Genomic DNA, 16,984 nt, shown 5'->3' on the forward strand with positions numbered 1-16,984 from the left:
GGATCAGTGAGAAAAGTAGAAACTTGGGAACATTTTCTCTCTGCTGGGCCCTGTGTTTCGGAATACGCTGCATGTTGAGGTTACCTCGATACAACATAATTTGTCACCAGTAAGAAGGTCTGCAGCATGAGCATTGGTTTATTCTATCGAAGCTGTGGCTAATTGATTGGTGCTCTCTGTCTCACTCTTATTTTTCTGTCACCACCCATCCCAATCAGAGGCAACAACCGCTCAAGCTTGAATGTCACCACAAATGTGACCGGCCTTGCTTCAGCGCTGTCACTTGATCCATTCAATGTGCTAGGCAGCCATGCACATCTAGTTTGCCTTTTACTCTGGTTTTCAGATTACTTTTATAATCAGGTCAGCCATACAAAAGCAAATGAAAAGTATCAGATGATGGTAGGACTAGCTCAATAGAGAGACAGCCAGAGCCCTCTCCCAAACCTTCCAACAGCTGTATTTGATGTACATGAATTCACTCTTGCAGCTCCAAACCTCTGAGTCCTTGAGCATTCTTTAGGCTGACCTGAAGGGCAGTACCACTTCGCTTGACAGATGGGATTTTGCCCAAAATAAAAGTGACTTTTCTTATTTATTTTTTTTTCCTAGAAGTTTAGATTCTGTCTTTCTTTCATTTATTTTCAGTGTTTCAATGCTTTCCGTTGTGGGCTTGTTTCTTACATTTTCCAATCTCTCATCCAGTGATGATTCTTTATAGCTGCAATGCTGCTTTCCTTCTTGGACTGAAGGGTCAGCACTGGCTGCCCTTTGAGCAAGCCATAATTGAGTCTTTCCTTTCTCCGTGAATCTGAGGCTGCTACTCCTCTTTATAAAGACTACAATTCTCCCTCACTAATCCAGCTTTCTTTTTCTTGTTTTGTCATTTTTTGTGTTTTGCTTTCCATCTCTAATGAAAAAAAGCAAGCCACCACAATGTGACACCTGATACCGATGCTGTTCAGTGCTCCATCCTGCAGCTGTCCAGTCCTACCTTCATAGTAAAGTTTGTCCCTACTGGATATCATAAAATTGGTATCCAGCATCCCTACTGCCCGATAGGTGGTCAGCTCCTTCTGCAACCTGAGTATACTTCAGTCAAAGCAGTAAATCAAATGCAAGACACAAGTAGTGGGCAACAGAGCTTCATAAGATTCGCTGTTGACAAAACTTGGTCAACATTTCAAAACAAATTTGTTTTGACCATTAACCCAAATTTTGGGTCACCCAAACAGAATTTTGCTGCAGAGATATATAATTAACATAGAAATTATAGCAATTAACCATTTTCTACCAAGGTGTGAGACTCTATATTTAATCTGAAATAGATGTATGCATAAGCTGTTAACAAATATTTAATTCCATCATATTCTTTGCAGTGTTCATAGTATACATATGAGAAAAATAGGGAATAGACTTGGTTAATGATCCTTAGCTTCAAGGCCACATCAACTCCACAAACATATGGGGGAACTTTAGTCTCAAGTAAATACCAGGGCAGTTCTCCAAAGTTTAACTTATTCCTTGGTGACATGAATATTCAATGTGTCTTCCTCCAGAAAACCTGTAAGATTAAAACCCCTTTGAGTATTATTTGTTGGTTTTGGCTGGTGAATGTGTGCATGTGAGCAACTCGTCTGTGCAGATACTGTCTTCTCAGGGTTAATTGTTGTTTCTTATTCATTGAGTGTCATTTAAATAAAAGAGGATGTGGTTTGGCCAAAATCTCCACTTCTGTGATGTCTCACGGCTGCCATTATCATCAGATAACAGGATCACAGAACAGTTGAGGTAGGAAGGGAACTTTGGAAATCATCTGGTCTAACACCCTGGTTTCCAGGACGAGCTGCTCCATCGCTTTTCCAGGACTCAAGGCGAAACTGGCATGTAGTTGCCTTGGTCCTTCTTGCTTTTCTTGAAGATAGGATTGACCTTTTCATTTCAAAGATCGAGAGTGACCTTGCAATGACATATGACAGCTCCATTAGTGGGGTGTATCCATTGGGGCCCGTGGAATTATGTATGTGCAGTTTGCTTAAGTATTTCCTGACCTGATCCTCTTCCACCAAGCGTGCCTCTTCCTTCCTCCAGCCTTTCCCTGTGATTTCTGGAACCTGTAATTCCTGAATCAGATTGGATGTGGATGTGTGAATTCATTCAGTCTGCTGCTGTGGCTGAAGCGAGCAGTTCTGCTGGCTAAGCTTGGAACTGCATTTTAAATGGCAAGTGTTTTCTGAGTGAAAACAAAGCTGAAAGAGGTATCTAAGGGCACCTTACAACACCTAAGAACACCCAGTGCAAGTTTTCTGGGTGGTATCTGTGAATGGGCCAGAATATGTAGAAAAACTATAGAGGTCTTTACAGACAATACTGATGAGATCCAAAGCGTTAGAGGTCCTTTTTATGCAAGTATGTGACCTATGCTAAAACTCTCTGTGGATATACCAAGAAGAGATGTGTTTAACCAGGGGTTTGTACTGATGGATTCCATAACTGAGCTGGCTGGAGCAGACATTGCCACACTGGATATATGCCATTAAAACTGTGCCTTTATTACTGTTGTGCTGATTCAGACAGTAGATAGATCTATCATCCACGCTCACTGCTTAATAACCAGCTGTCATAGTCCTTGTAATGTAACACACTCAATAGATTCGGAAATAGGATACACAAAAGGATAGCAAATGATCCTGGAAAGTCCTTTCCAGACAGATAAATGCTACTAACAATAAACTTGTTATTATTAGTATTGTGATGTTAATGAAAATTATGTACAATTATCTGCTCTTGAAGCTGACTCTTCCCTTTCTGTATAGTTTTTTGATATTGTCTTTTGTGCAGAAGACTTAATAAAGACACCCACGCTGCTTGCAGAAGTTTGAGGTAAATGATTCATATTATTTATGCAGCAGATATTCTCAAGAAGCAAACTAGATCAGGAAGAGATTTAGTTTGCTAGCTTAAGACTTTTGAATAATGGTCACCCACTATACCGTAAGCCTGATCTTGTTTACGCTCTCTTTTAGGAACGTCTCTTGATGAGTCTGCTGCCCAGGAATGTTGCAATGGAAATGAAGGAAGATTTCCTGAAGCCTCCTGAAAGGATTTTCCACAAGATTTACATTCAAAGGCATGACAACGTTAGGTAGGATTGATGTAACCCGTGAAATAATTTAAAGTAGAGAATATTCAATACAAATACAGTGATGCAAAACTGCAGTCAGGTCTTAGAGGAAAAAAAGCCAGCAATGTAGTGAATATTTGTCATTTATGCAGAGAGGGGAGTGGACACAATAGGAAGACTTTACAGTCTTCTCAGGAGATGATGGTGAATCAGTAAATGGCTTAGAATAATAGTGCTAGGAGGCAGGCAACTTTTTTCAAGGGAGAATTCATTCTTTTTGTGCTGTATTACATTTTGGGTGAATAGGAGTATTTATTTTGCGTGGTAACTCTTACACATTTATATTTTCCTGATAGTAAGATGGATTTCTTTGAATGCAATAGATTTTCTGGGTGATAGCATGGAAATACAGAAAGACAGTGTGATGTAAACTTAAAAATGTGTATTCGTCCCTGTCATATGAGCATTGCGTTATTGGCTGAGGCTCAATTCTGTTTCTCACTCCTGTTCAGTAGAAGACTGTTTTGCAAGTGCCCTCATATATATTGATTGTTGTTAAAGTACATTCTCATTTGCTATTCTTCTCTGACCACCCAGACAAATTCCTTAAAGGCCTTCTCTGAATTACGGTGTTTTACCCTATTGCCTCTAGCTACCTTTTCTCTAAGTGCTTTGCTTCCACACCAGAAACAGTGTCAAAGAGGTTTACTTGGTGCCACCCTTGCACTAAGCAAGGTGTAGGCTTAGTAAGTGATGCCACAGAACTGCCTTTATTTGTACTGTGTACTAATGTGGCAACGGAGTAAACCCCTCAGGACCTCCTCCTCTCCCTCATCCACTGTAAAGTTATTCTCTTACAGTTCAGACTATCTCCTATGGAGATGACTGTAGCAGTTGCAAGGACCACTTCCTCGTGACTGCTTGTTGCATCTGTGCGAGTGGGGGAATCAGAGATGGCTGTGATGGGAGTGTTTAGAGGACCGATAAATTAGCTCAGTTTTACACTGTAAAATGAAACATTACTGAGTTTGTTCAGTAGCAGCTCACTTCTTGCTAATGGTAAAATCTTACACGATGTTGGTCAGCATCACTATGTATACAAAACTCTTGGTCTTTAACCATCACTTTAAAGGTAGCTCTAAGTGTACATTACCACAGAGCTGATGCTGCCAAGGTAGCATTATCGGTTAGAGTCTTTGATGGTTCTCAGTTGCCAAAGTCAGGCTTCAGAGCTCCTGAAGGATAGACTTCAAGATCATAGTGGGCATCTTCCTCCTTCTCCAGTTTTCCTTGCTTATGCCTTATGTTTTATACTGTTACCCCACACACATTTGTGAGGACACTAAATTCAAGCATCAGAAAGGTAAAATGATCAAAATGATCATTTATAAATTATCATAAAATGATCAAAAAATATCTGTGTCTCATGAGAAGGAAATAGTCCATATATTGTTCGGAAGCCATTTCAACACAATGTACAGATGATACCTTACTGAGGTGGCCTCAGCCAAGGTTGCCATGAAGAATGTGAGGACCAGATGTGAGCTTACCTGTGAAGACTCCCGACCAAGGCAACTCTTCTATAATGCTTAGGAGTATGGTTTGTAATATACAAGAGACAGCTCTTTCTTAAGATTAGATTAAGTAATGTACGATTAATCTTTTCCTTCTTTATCCCTTGTCTGGTCCTACAGGGCTGAGGAATTTACCGATTACACATGTATGTACAGTGGCTACTGTAAAAACACACTAGTCCTGACTGAGTCTTTTCATGCAGTTATAATTCAATTCAGTAATTTCAGGTTGTGTTTCAGCCCTGAATGGAGCCCTCAACACATTTTGTTGCTTGTCTCTTTTGGAATGAACTTTTCCCACTCCATTAGATATGAATGACACTGTTTCAACACATGCATGGATAAGGGTATGGGTGACTTGGTATATTAACCGGCAGCTACTCAGTCTGCTCTGTAACCCAATTAATGTTCATGAGATAAACAGAAAGTGATCAATTGAACTGCTACCAATTGCTCGAACCTCTGGTATAACCGTTTCATTTAACCTGGTTTTTACAGTGTGAAACAGAACTGGCTGCTTTGAAAGAAGAGATATTCATGTCAGGCAACACGTGCTGGGATAAAGCTACCAATAAAAAGATTCCTCATTGCCCTTTAGAGGTTGTTGTAACCCAGTCTGAGGCCAGAGCACAGCTTGCAGCTATTTATTTATATGCAAACATTTCTGGTCTGTACTGTCTTCTAGAAGGCATCAGAACTCAAAAGGCTTTGGGGTTTAACTTACCCATTTCAATGTTTTAAAAAGCTGTGAGCATGAGCCCTGTGAGCCTTTTGTATGCAGTCTTCTGATCTCATCAAACTTCACAGTGAGCTAGTTTATGTAAAAGCACACCACCCTTTGCTCTTAGTTTTAACAGCCGTCTTTAACTTTTTGACAGCATTGTTTCTTAGTCATTGCAATGAGTTACAGATAAAATTATCAATAGTTTTTCATTAGGGCTGATGTTGAAGGGAAGCAAAACCCCTACAGGTTCCTTTCTGAGGCAGCACATATCATCCTTACTGTAAGTTGTACTCTAATTAAACAAATGGCCCAAGTGGGAATGAAAAACAGGGCACACAACCCCTCCTTACTTTGCTGAGCATTTGTTTATACAAGTGGCTCCACTGAAACCAGCAGGACTATTCAAGTGCACAAAGCGCGTGAATGAGCGTTGTTAAAAGTGAACATTTACCACCTACAAGCGCTTAAATCTTTTGTGTAACTTGGCAGGGTTTCTCCTCCTGAACCCCCTGTAAAGTGACATAGAAAAGGGTTGCTCTGTCAATACTCACAGTTGGGAAGCAACTTAAACCCCTTAGACCAAGCCACAGGCTTCCCTTGCTGGGTTTTAGCAGGTGCTGCAGCTTCCTGCAGTGCTGCGGGAGAGCTGCAGTCACTGGGCAGGCACTGGCTATGCCTGCCTGCAGGGATCAGAGGAGAAGGAACAGGAATACACAAGGTCCTGGAGGGATGACTCAGGCCTTGTCAACACAGCGATGCTCCACATAGCCAAGGAATATGAGATAATGATGCATGTAACTTGTATGCCTGTGTTGAAACTGCTCAACACCTTGTTTGTGAGAGAGATGAGACGGCTGTTCATAATGCTTTCTTTCCTGAAGTTGCTTGCTGCAGTGTTGCTTTGCTTTTATTCAGAATGTTTATACCAGAAGCAGTTAGGAATAGCTGTTTGTGTATCAAACCAAATAGTCCAGGTAACTTTAAAAACGTCCTTAAGAAACCTCCATTAAAAATCAGAATCAGGGAAACAGAGTGGTTTGGGTTGGAAGGAGCCTTAAAGTTCATCTAGTTCCAACCCGCTGTCATGATCAGGGACAGCTTTCATTAGAACAAGTTTCTCAAAACCCTGACCAGCCTGACCTTGAATACTCCCAGGGATGGGGCATTGACAGCTTCTCCAGGCAACGTGTTCCACCCTCATAGGAAAGAATTTCTTCCTTGCATCTAATCTAAATCTACCCTCTTTTAGTTTCAAACCGTTACTCCTTGTTCTATCACTACAGACACTGGTAAAAAAATCTGCCTTTCTTGTAAGCTCCCTTTATATACTGAAAGGGTGCAATGAGGTCTCCCTGGAGCCTTCTCCAGGCTGAACAGCCCATCTCTTTCAGCCTTTCTTCACAGGAGAGGTGTTCCAGCTCTCTGTGACTGTTTTTGTGACCCCTATCTGGATGTGCTCTAACAGATCCTTGTCTTTTTTATGCTGGGAGCCCTAGAGGTGGGTGCAATACTCCAGGTAGGATGAGTGGAGGCAGAGAATCACCTCTCTTGACCTGCCAGCCATGTTTCCCTTTATGCGCCCTGGGGTACAGTTGGCTCTCTGGGCTGTAAGCACACAGTGGTGACTCATGTCCAGCATTTCATCCACCAGTACCCGCAGCTCCTCCTCTGCAGGACTGCTCAATCCATTCATCCCTCAGTCTGTATCCACACTGGGGATTGCCCGCACCCAGATGTTCAACAAGGCCTCTTGCTGAATTTCATGAGGTTCACGTGGACCGGCTTCTCAATGGATGTGAGGTTTAAGTCATGGAAACGGTAACCATAGCTGTTACCTTGAGAGAGAAAACCAGTGATAAAAGTGTGCCTTGCATCTCAAAGCGGTAAGAGGGAAAGATTTCAGACGCTCGGCTGCTGCTGTCTTGCGCTTTAGGAATACTCAGTATCTGTTCCTCTGCGCTTTTGTAAGCAAGCAGGCAGCGTTAGGAGCAAGCAAACCTCTGTGGTTTCATGCAGAGCTTAAAATCAAGAGCAGAAGTTTGACAAAGCTCTGCTCAATAATTGATTATCCTTTCCCCTAGACTTTAATTAGAATATTGACATGCTGTTGTAACTTATGATTCCGATCGCTGTCTGTCTAAAAGCCAAAGGGATTTAAGTTTTTACCAGATTAGCCAAACTTCCTGATCCGGTGAAATCACTGGTAAAAACCTGGTATGACTGAAAACTACAGGACAGATGCCAGATATCTCAAAGTACGTAGGCTTGCAGGGGTTTTGGTATAGCACACAAGCAAAGAGAATGAAAGCTCTTTGGGGTCCCTTTACTCAGCTGTGAGATGGAGGAGTAAGAGCATTGCTGAGCCCCTGGGCAATGAGGCAAGGCCAGGCTTAGCACTGTAATAACTACTTAGACTTGCTAACCATCACATTTACATGGCTTCTCATGGAGAGCAGTGCTTGAATCATGTGCGAGCTATGCTGTTGAATAAACAGAAGGAACCTTTGTCCTTTGTTTTCACTTCCTTTCCATTTCCATTTCTTTTCTTTCTTTAATAGTTTCAGTTTAATTGAGATTGTGGGGTTTCTGCTTTTTCACCAAGTGCCCCAATGGCATCGTTAAGATTTCTATGGAATTAAAGCAGGGAGAGTCATATCCCCGAATGGCTGTTAAGAGAAATGGTTGTTAATGGGTAGTTTCTCTCTTCTTGTTTTTATATATGATAATACCTGTATTTTTTAAATGAAATCACTTGGCAGTCACTGTGAAGTGTCCCTTAGTACACTGTAGCACAATGAGGACTCTCTCATGCATAAATAAGGTAGCCCTAGTTTACCTTAATCCTCTCTGAGGATGTGAACCTCCATGGCAATTAGCAATTAAGCTCCAGTGAACCAAGGCTACTTTGGTCTTGAATGAGTGCATCTACAGGACTGATTAATGTGCCTTAACACTGATGTCATTCCACTAGCTGCTTTAAGTATATCAATGTTAGACATGGCCTACATTTAAGACTGTTGTTATTCTTGTGGGAATTATATATCCAGCTCAAAGGAAAGGAAATTTCAGTGTTCATTTGTGTTGTGCTGAACAGCAGGTGGGGACTTGGACTTTGGACATACTTGAATGTATTTGAAAATATGGTTTGGCCCTGGAAACACTTTGGGCATATCACTAGAATTCCGGCACTGTACATCTTATCATTTCTCTCTTTAACACCCTTACAACTTTCATGACCATAACAAGAATTATAATCTCTTTTCTGTTCTCTCTCTCTCTCTGGCAAATATTGCAGCATCCTGATAAATGCCTTCTGTGTCCTTCATGTTCAAAAAACCTGAGCAGGGTGTAACAGGGGAGAAAAAACTTATGGCACGAGATGGGTGATTTGACTCCATAGTCAAAAGCAGGTGTCACGGGCCAAGATGCTGCCCTAATTTGTTTGAGACATTGTATGGCCAAGAGTACATGTTGGAGCTGCCCCTCAATACCTGCAGTCCAAGTAGTAGGTGAAGAGGAAACACACAGGTACAAACAGGTGAAGAAGCGCAAGAGAGACTAATGGTCAGTACACCCGTTAGGATAAAATGAACCAACTAATGAGTTTCAATGCCATGGTTAGAGTATCAGAGCTGTGTGAGAAAGGATCACCCTTCTCAGGACTGCCACCCCTGAGTGGCAACAGACTGTGGAAGCAGCAGGCTAGCTGTGCTGCTTGCACTTTGGGTCTCCAAAGCCCCTGTTCATCCACTGGCTGTTTCCTGCTATCCCTGCTGAAAAATCATGTTTGTTTACTTGAATTCCAGGCTGCTTTCAACAGAAATGCAGCAGTTGCTCTGGTTGCAACATCTCATGGGTGTAGAATAGAGCAGCGTTCCTCTAAAGGAAAAAGGCAGGGCTTGTACTCGCAGCATTGCCCCCGTTTGTACCTTGCCCAGGTATGGTTGTAATTTGCACATTTGAAGAGTATACAAATTTGTCAAGAACCTCTCATGCCAAGAAAGCGTAACAGCAGTCACATTACCTAACCAATTGCATTGGCTTTAAGATGGATACAGGTACCTGCAGTATGAAACAGTTTCAAGGCATAACTGAACTACTGTGTCTGAGCTCATGATAATTACATGTTTTACCTAAAATACCTACCTATTGCAATTATATGCTCAGTTATGTATTGTGGCTACATTTAGAGACTTTTTTTGTTTTATATTATACTTTTTTTGTATAATTACCAGTGGTTTGAATATAATGAGCATTTTCCAAGGGTTTAAAGGCTTAACAAGGATCCCATCCTGACTTATTAAGGTAGTCATACGTAAAATAACTTTCAGCTTAGCTGAATGATTATGCATAAATGTATTTTCTGTGTTCTCTGCTTAAATAATTGAGAGTTTTGATGTAAGTCTACATGTCAGCAGTGTAATGGTTGCTCTGTTAGTCATCAAGACATTGTTATATAGTCTCCACAAGCACTGGGCATTTCTGGTTTGTGTGTATGTGTGTGTTCTTCATTGCTAAAGACCTCTGTAAAGAGAGAACATTGTTATTACCTTAAAGGCCTAACCCCACACCCTAAATGCTGATTTTGTTGGTGCTGTGGGAGCTATTACTGTACATGTGGTTAGACAGGAAAAAAAGTGGAATGCTGTATTTAAAATAGAAGTAGAAAAATCAATCAAGATGTAGAATGTGCAAAGGATGAGTTGTGAAATGGCAGCAAGGCTGGCAGAAGCTGTTATTATAAAGCAGCATCTACATTCCATGCAAACAGGATCTAATTAAAACTTGGAAACTACGTGACATGTTGGACAGCAACAGTTGTTGTTTTTTCTTCTGTCTTTTTCAACTGTATGAATTCTGATGTGAATTTAGGTCATAAAGTAAATGGGTCATAAAGCAAGCTGTGTGAAAGACCTTGCTGCACATTTAAGTACATTGGAAAGTCTTCAAGGAATTTAGGGGAATGATTTGGTATTAACTGATGAATTTCCAGAAAGAACAGCCTAGGGCTGTCAAACAGCAATGATGTCAGTGCAGAATTCAGGGAGTAAGTAGATCTCTGTGGGCAAATATGAAGAGCACTTTGTTGGGTCCTTTCCAACCCTAACTATTCTATGATTCTATGATTCTATGATTCTATGACTCTATGACTCTATGACTCTATGATTATTGGACCCATTATTATTATTATTGTTTTGTTGTTGTTATTACTGCCTTTTACCTTCTTCATCACATGGTTGGTTCACATTCATGACAGCAGAGACACGCATCAGTAAAATTAACTAAATGCTGAATGTTTCACTATAAGAAGCCTTTTTGTTGTGTTTAAACAGCAAAGGAATGGAAGCCCATTTTGTTTTCCTAAACTCAGGCCATTTGGAGCAACTTTCTCATAAAGCTTGCTCAGAGAAGAGAGTGGGGATTAGCATGACAACACAGAGGCTTTGTGTGTAGATTAAAGCCAGTGAACTTTGAATGAGTTCGTTTTGTGCATTAGGGATACATTACCTAACCTGCTCCAGTAGATGTGGGATTCTAGCAACTGGGTTAAATGAAATTATAGAAGCAGGGGATGAGTAAGGAGTTGTATTTGCTCTTTTCTGTGGCTCATGGTGAATGGGAAATAGTAGACTTGTTAATCTTGCTTTTCTAGCATCTTATTTTTAACTGGTGAGTGAATGTTTGTTGAGGGGAAGGAAAGTATGTTGTAATGCTTAATTTAACTTACCATTTACAAGCTAGGTTTTATACTATGTCAGGTATACCCAGGCCATGTAGCCTAGGACTTATTAGCATTTGCATAAATAAAGACCTGTTTGACATTTATAGTCTGGGTGTTGGAGATAAATGCATCAGATTCCTGCAGTGGGCTCTGGGCCTCTACCAGCAGATGAAGGAATCGAGATGATTCACAGGATCAGAGCTCCATATCTGCACAAGAATTTTTACCCTCTCTCTCACTTTCAGCTATCTCCCTTATTGTCACAGATGGGTAGGAATTGTTAAAGCAGTTTAAACCGTCAGACATCAATACCTTGCTAACATTGATGGAAGCTGGACACTTACCTGAGCCACACAGCATGGTACAGAGAAACCTTGCCTGAAACTGTGGATGCTGGCTCCTCACAAGGAGTAGTAAAACCACATCACAGAGCTACAGTACATGAGTTACTGACTCCTGTCTTTCAGTACCTCATGCGATATTTATCAGTTTGGCCAGTGCAAAACCTGTCTTTGAAACCAATCTTGCTGAGAAGATCCCACCTATAAAGAGGAGACATAGTTGTTCTCTCTGCTCCTTGAAGTGATCGTGTGAAAACCTCATGAACGAGGTGCTTTGCCATATCTACACTGGATAGGTATACACAGTATACACAGGCATTGAAAGTGTTCCAGGGTTCTCTACAACAGCTGACAGCACCAGGCTGATGCCTGTTTGTCTGAATCTTTGCCATTTCCAGCTAGCACTTTATTGATAGTGTTTCAGGGCTTGTTTGAGTTAGTGCTTTGGATCATGCTATAAAAGAGGATGATGAGACTGTGAAGACATCTTCTATACTGATGCCTCTGTCTCTTTTCTTTCTTTACAGCATTCTGTTTGCAGACATTGTGGGGTTCACTAGTTTGGCATCGCAATGTACTGCCCAAGAGCTGGTGAAGCTGCTGAATGAGCTCTTTGGCAAATTTGATGAATTAGCTACAGTAAGTACAATATTCTTATTTCAGTTGAGTTTAAATTCCCCTCTGAAAAATGATGCATGAGTTACATGTTAGAAATTTGTAATAGACTGATATAGCCCTGTGTGTTGTGAGTATTTAAAGCTTCCTATTTTTATTAGTATTCTGGAGAGAAAACGGTCTATTTCAGTTGTTTAGGAAATAAGCTTACATTCCTGTTTTTAATGTAGTTTCCTACCCCCTCCTTGGAGGCCGTCAGTGCTCTTCATTGGTTTTGTTTCCACAAAATAGAGATAATATTTCAATATTTACATTTCCATCCTGCATGGGAAAAAACCAAGATAATGGAAACTGTGAATATTGGCAGGATGGCATAAAACTACTTTCTGTGATAATAAGAAGCTAGAGAGTAAAATCAGTTCTTCACAGAGAGCACTCCTTGTCACTGAAATGATGGTAGCTTTTTAGAGAGGCTATTGTAAGCAAAATGGGCTCTGTGTCATAACTGATGCTTATGTTTTGGTGATTGCACTTACACTGTGCCAGATTCCCCAAGGAAAAGAAAATGAGAGAAATGTTCCTTGCTTATGACTCCTAGTAGTCTAATGGTACTGCAACTGCTTGACAAGAAATGAGAGGAATGGACATGCCTGAAACAATCACACATCTTGTTTCAAATTGCATTTAACAATATGCTGAAAATGTGTTTTCCCCTTGAACAAAGCAAAACTTCCTCAAATCTGTGATGGGAGGACATTGCTGAGAAGTATCACCTCCACATGAATTATGCTCCTCTGCTCTATAGCTGTCTTGTCTTCAGACTGTGCAGCAGCCTAAGGAAATTTCTTCAGGTTCTCAACATCCCTGTTTTTTTCAGTCCAAACTCAATTTCCTTGATGTAACCTTCCACATGAGAACTGAAGCCTGGGGACACTTTGCATCTATGGCTCCTTCTTGATAAACAGCTCTCAACAACCCCACAGAGAAATAAGTCTCCTGGTCCACAAGATGCCAGGATTGACAAAGACCTATTCTTAGTTAAAGGGGTTATCATTTGTTTAGGTGTTATGTCCCAATTTGCACTTGATGTCCAACTCATAACAGAGTGGAACTGTTGTGTGTTCCCTTTTTCCAAGAAAAACAAAAGATTAACTTAGATGCTGAGTAGAGATGCAATGGAGGTGTGGGGTTTTGGCATGGATTTATAACACGCTCACAGGCTTTGCACAACCAATTCATTACTAGAACTGCAGGCAATGCCTCAGAGAGAGCACAGGTCCCCAGGGTGCTTCATAGATGTATACCTTAGACATCAAAGGGACTGCCATGCAGATGAGCATTGGCAAAAGCTTAAATGGCTTAAAAAGTTCAGTCTCCTGACTTTAATTTCATTACTGAATTTCATCCTCCAAATGTCAACCAGCCATAGAATCCCAGACTGGTTTGGGTTAGAAAGGACCATCATCTTGTTTCAATCCACCTGCTGTGGGCAGGGACACCTTCCACTAGACCAGGCTGCTCCAAGCCTCTGTGTCCAACCTGGCCTTGAACACTGCCAGGGATGGGGCAGCCACAGCTTCTCTGGGCACCCTGTGCCAGTGCCTCAGCACCATCACAGGGAAGAACTTCTGCCTTAGATCTAACGTGAACTTCCTCTGTTCCAGTTTGAACCCATCACCCCTTGTCCTATCACTACAGTCCCTGATGAAGAGTCCCTCTCCAGCATCCTCGTAGCCCCTTCAGACACTGGAAGCTGCTCTGAGGTCTCCACACAGCTTCTCTTCTCCAGGCTGAACAGCCCCAGTTTTCTTAGTGCTTTAAAAACTTATAATGCCGTCATCTGTGGAGTCATCTGAGCCATGAAACGCAAAGCAGTGTAGTAGCATGGGAGTACTGTGACATAGCAGGAGATCAGATGTGCACACAGAAATGCACAAGCCTGTGACACAGGACATAGCACTGAAACAAGGGAGGTGGCTAGTGTGCCCTGCTTGCTCCCTTAGCAGTGGCCAGATGGAGCCAACTGGAGGTGTCAGTAACATCTCAGTCAGGGTACCAGGCACATGTTAGCTTGTGATGTGAGGCTACTTGTTTGTTAGGGAAGAAGCAGATTTGAGACAGCAGAGCTAAAACCATTTAGCTTTTCTATCCAGGCTGCATGCATTCTGTTTCCAAATATGAAAAAAATGGTTTATTTCAGGTATGTGAGGAAGATTTGTTACTTACTTGTCCTTCAAGCTCAGACTGTGCTGCATCGGATGTGATAAAGGACAGAATGTATGCGCTTTCCTTGCCACCTTCTGATGTGGTAAAGGGAGACTTGTTACTGTGTCTCCCACAGTCAGAAGAAATGTGCTGGGAAGTGTAATGTTTCAGAAGGATTCTGATCTCTTGTTTATAACAACTTCTAGATGCTCATTATTAGAGCAAAACAGAGCACTAGGCTGATTTTAAACAGTGCTGTGCTTTAGCATTCCGAATGATGAAGGAGACTTCAGGGACTTTAAAGAAAACTGTATTGGTGATAGGTACTTTTGCTGTGAGAACTGAACTGTGGTGTGCCTGCTGTGTGCTGCTGCTTCTTGGGAAGCAATGTCAAGTGGAAGGAGTAGTTTATGGCAGACCTTGTTGAAATAGCTGTCCTGTCTTAAAACTGTAATGCCTAAAAGGTCCCTGTCACCACTGTGGGAAGCGTAGTGAGTGTAAGGCAGCATGTATTTATTCAAAGTCACATGAAGAGTCTTGGCATTTTGGCACATTGACATATTATGGGGATTGGGAGTCTTTGCTTTTGACAGTAGAGCTCATAAGCTGACCAGAACCACCAGGTGCTTCAGACAAAGAGGTCTGGGATGATTTGAGTCCTAACGTTTGTCCTTCTGACATTTAGAAGCCGGTTTATGCTTTTTAGCATTAGATTTTTCTCTCTTCCTATATTCTGCTTGTTTGATTTTTTGGTAAGGCAAATAGTTTTTGAAATGCTATGCCTCTTAAAATCACATATAAAATTGTGAATATCAATTTATAAATAATATACATATTGAAATATATATAAAAACATAAATACAAATATAAATACAGCTTGTAACAGGGACTTCTGAATGCAAACCTTAGGTTTCAGTTTATTGGCATTCAATTCCTTTGAAAGCTTGTTTGAGCATTCTGTTTATAGAGAAGGAAGAGAAGTCCTGATCTTACTCTCTACTAGAAATGATTTTTACTTCTATCATGTTCTTTCTTTTTTATTCACCTCCAGAGAATACATGTTTTTCAAAAGCTTACCTTATACAGGTTATTTTACCTTGTAAATCTCTGAGTCTTTGAACTCTGTTAGGAGAAGAGGTGATCTGAATACAGTACTTAAACTGATGGCATGTTTTCTGTGTTCACAGTAGCACTGTTTGGTTTCTTAAAGAAACAATCTCAGATAGTCTTATTTTACATAAGACTTTTTGGTCTCAATAACTTGTGAATCTATGGGCCAACTTCAGTCACAAGTGAGTCTCAAAAATATAAAGCTAATAAAAAATGAGTGATAGTATTAGTATGCTTGCAGGAGTGTAACTTCATCCTAGCTGCCGCCAGAAGATCCACATGGGGCAGTGCTGTGAGGAATGCCCCAGGGTTCATTTGTATATCTGGTACTGAAGTACCTGTAATGCCACAACCTTTAGGCACCCTGGTTTTCTGAAAGCCTTTTGGGTAAGTTTGCCCATATAGAGATTCCCTTGGGATTGTGCACAATAGCAAGCCACCTTCTTGAACTTACACAGCTAGTTAAGTTTCTCATAAGGCCTATGGATAATAAAAAGAATGCTTTTTCATTAATTTCTATTGGATTTTATCTGCTTTCCAGGCTTAGTTTACTTTGTTCAGCCTGTTACTTCTGAAGCTCCTTCGATTCTTCCAGTTTTAGTAAAGCAAGAGCAGCATTGTGCAGTCTCAGATTTTGCCCTAATGGCAGTCATTCTGCATTGCATGTTATCAATGAATGCTTTAAACAGATGGTCTTTGCATGAGGTATTCAGGTGCTTTTGCAGTTAACCTTCAGCATCTCCTGGGGAGTTAAAATGAAGACTGTGTCCATGTAGAGGAAGCTCCAACACTATAGCTAGCTTCCACTTCATCATTTTTCAGCTTACTTGTGTGATAAATTTAGTGACATATAATCATTTGCATCATGTTGGGTTTAGGTTCCCAAGGAATTCTTGGACACCCCACATTTAGGCTGGGTGCCTTGTTACTATAATACACTGTATTTCAGTGCCTTTGCTTTTCATGCTTTGGCGTGGATTTACTGTGGATGAGGGAGGTTCTCAAGGCTTTGGTTACCCAAGTAGCATCACACAGTTGCACATGCCCCTGCTCGTGTGCCGTCATGGTCCGAGCTCCACTAGCTTGTGATACAGTTCAGCATGCCCAAAATATTTTACCTGTAATAAGTTATCTTACTAGTGAAGAGGAGGTGTTTATCCAGTGTCCTGCATTTTAATGCAATGGGTTTGCTTTTCAGAGGAATTCTGATCTTCTTTTCTTTGGTAGACTTCTCTCCCATACTTTCTGCGTCTAATATATGTGGAAAATTAATTATTTGTGTTTACAGATCCTGTTATTTCTGGTTCAAATCCCATGTTACCGCGTCTTGGGCTTCTAAGACTTTCCATTTACAAGTGGATAAGGATAAATGAAGTTCAGGCTCTTTTCAAAGGACATCACTAGAAGAGGATTTTGATATTCTGAATGAAAGATCTTACCTGTTATGCCACTTCTGGCATCTCCTCTATTAGCCAGACTGACACGCACCGCTTCCTTGTTCTTTCCATTTGCAGTATGTATTCCTCCAGGCTTCACCAGTGTTTGTAGGTTGGGTCTATTTTTATCTCT

At 41.0% G+C, this 16,984-nt stretch overlaps 1 protein-coding gene across 1 annotated transcript in view; it reads left to right on the forward strand.

Annotated features, from left to right (window-relative positions):
* Nucleotides 1-16,984, forward strand: part of ADCY1 (adenylate cyclase 1) — a 142,673-nt gene that overhangs the window by 57,900 nt on the left and 67,789 nt on the right. Inside the window, exons 3-4 of the mRNA XM_061375002.1 lie at nt 3,027-3,145; nt 12,013-12,124. Coding sequence (XP_061230986.1) covers nt 3,027-3,145; nt 12,013-12,124 — 231 coding nt within the window. The remainder of the gene's footprint in view (nt 1-3,026; nt 3,146-12,012; nt 12,125-16,984) is intronic.

The sequence above is a fragment of the Neopsephotus bourkii genome, unplaced genomic scaffold (genome assembly GCF_033783945.1).
Source record: "Neopsephotus bourkii isolate Nb327-2 ecotype Australia unplaced genomic scaffold, CSIRO-AGI_Nbou_v1 NB_1655, whole genome shotgun sequence".
In the NCBI taxonomy this organism is placed as follows: Eukaryota; Metazoa; Chordata; class Aves; order Psittaciformes; family Psittacidae; genus Neopsephotus; species Neopsephotus bourkii.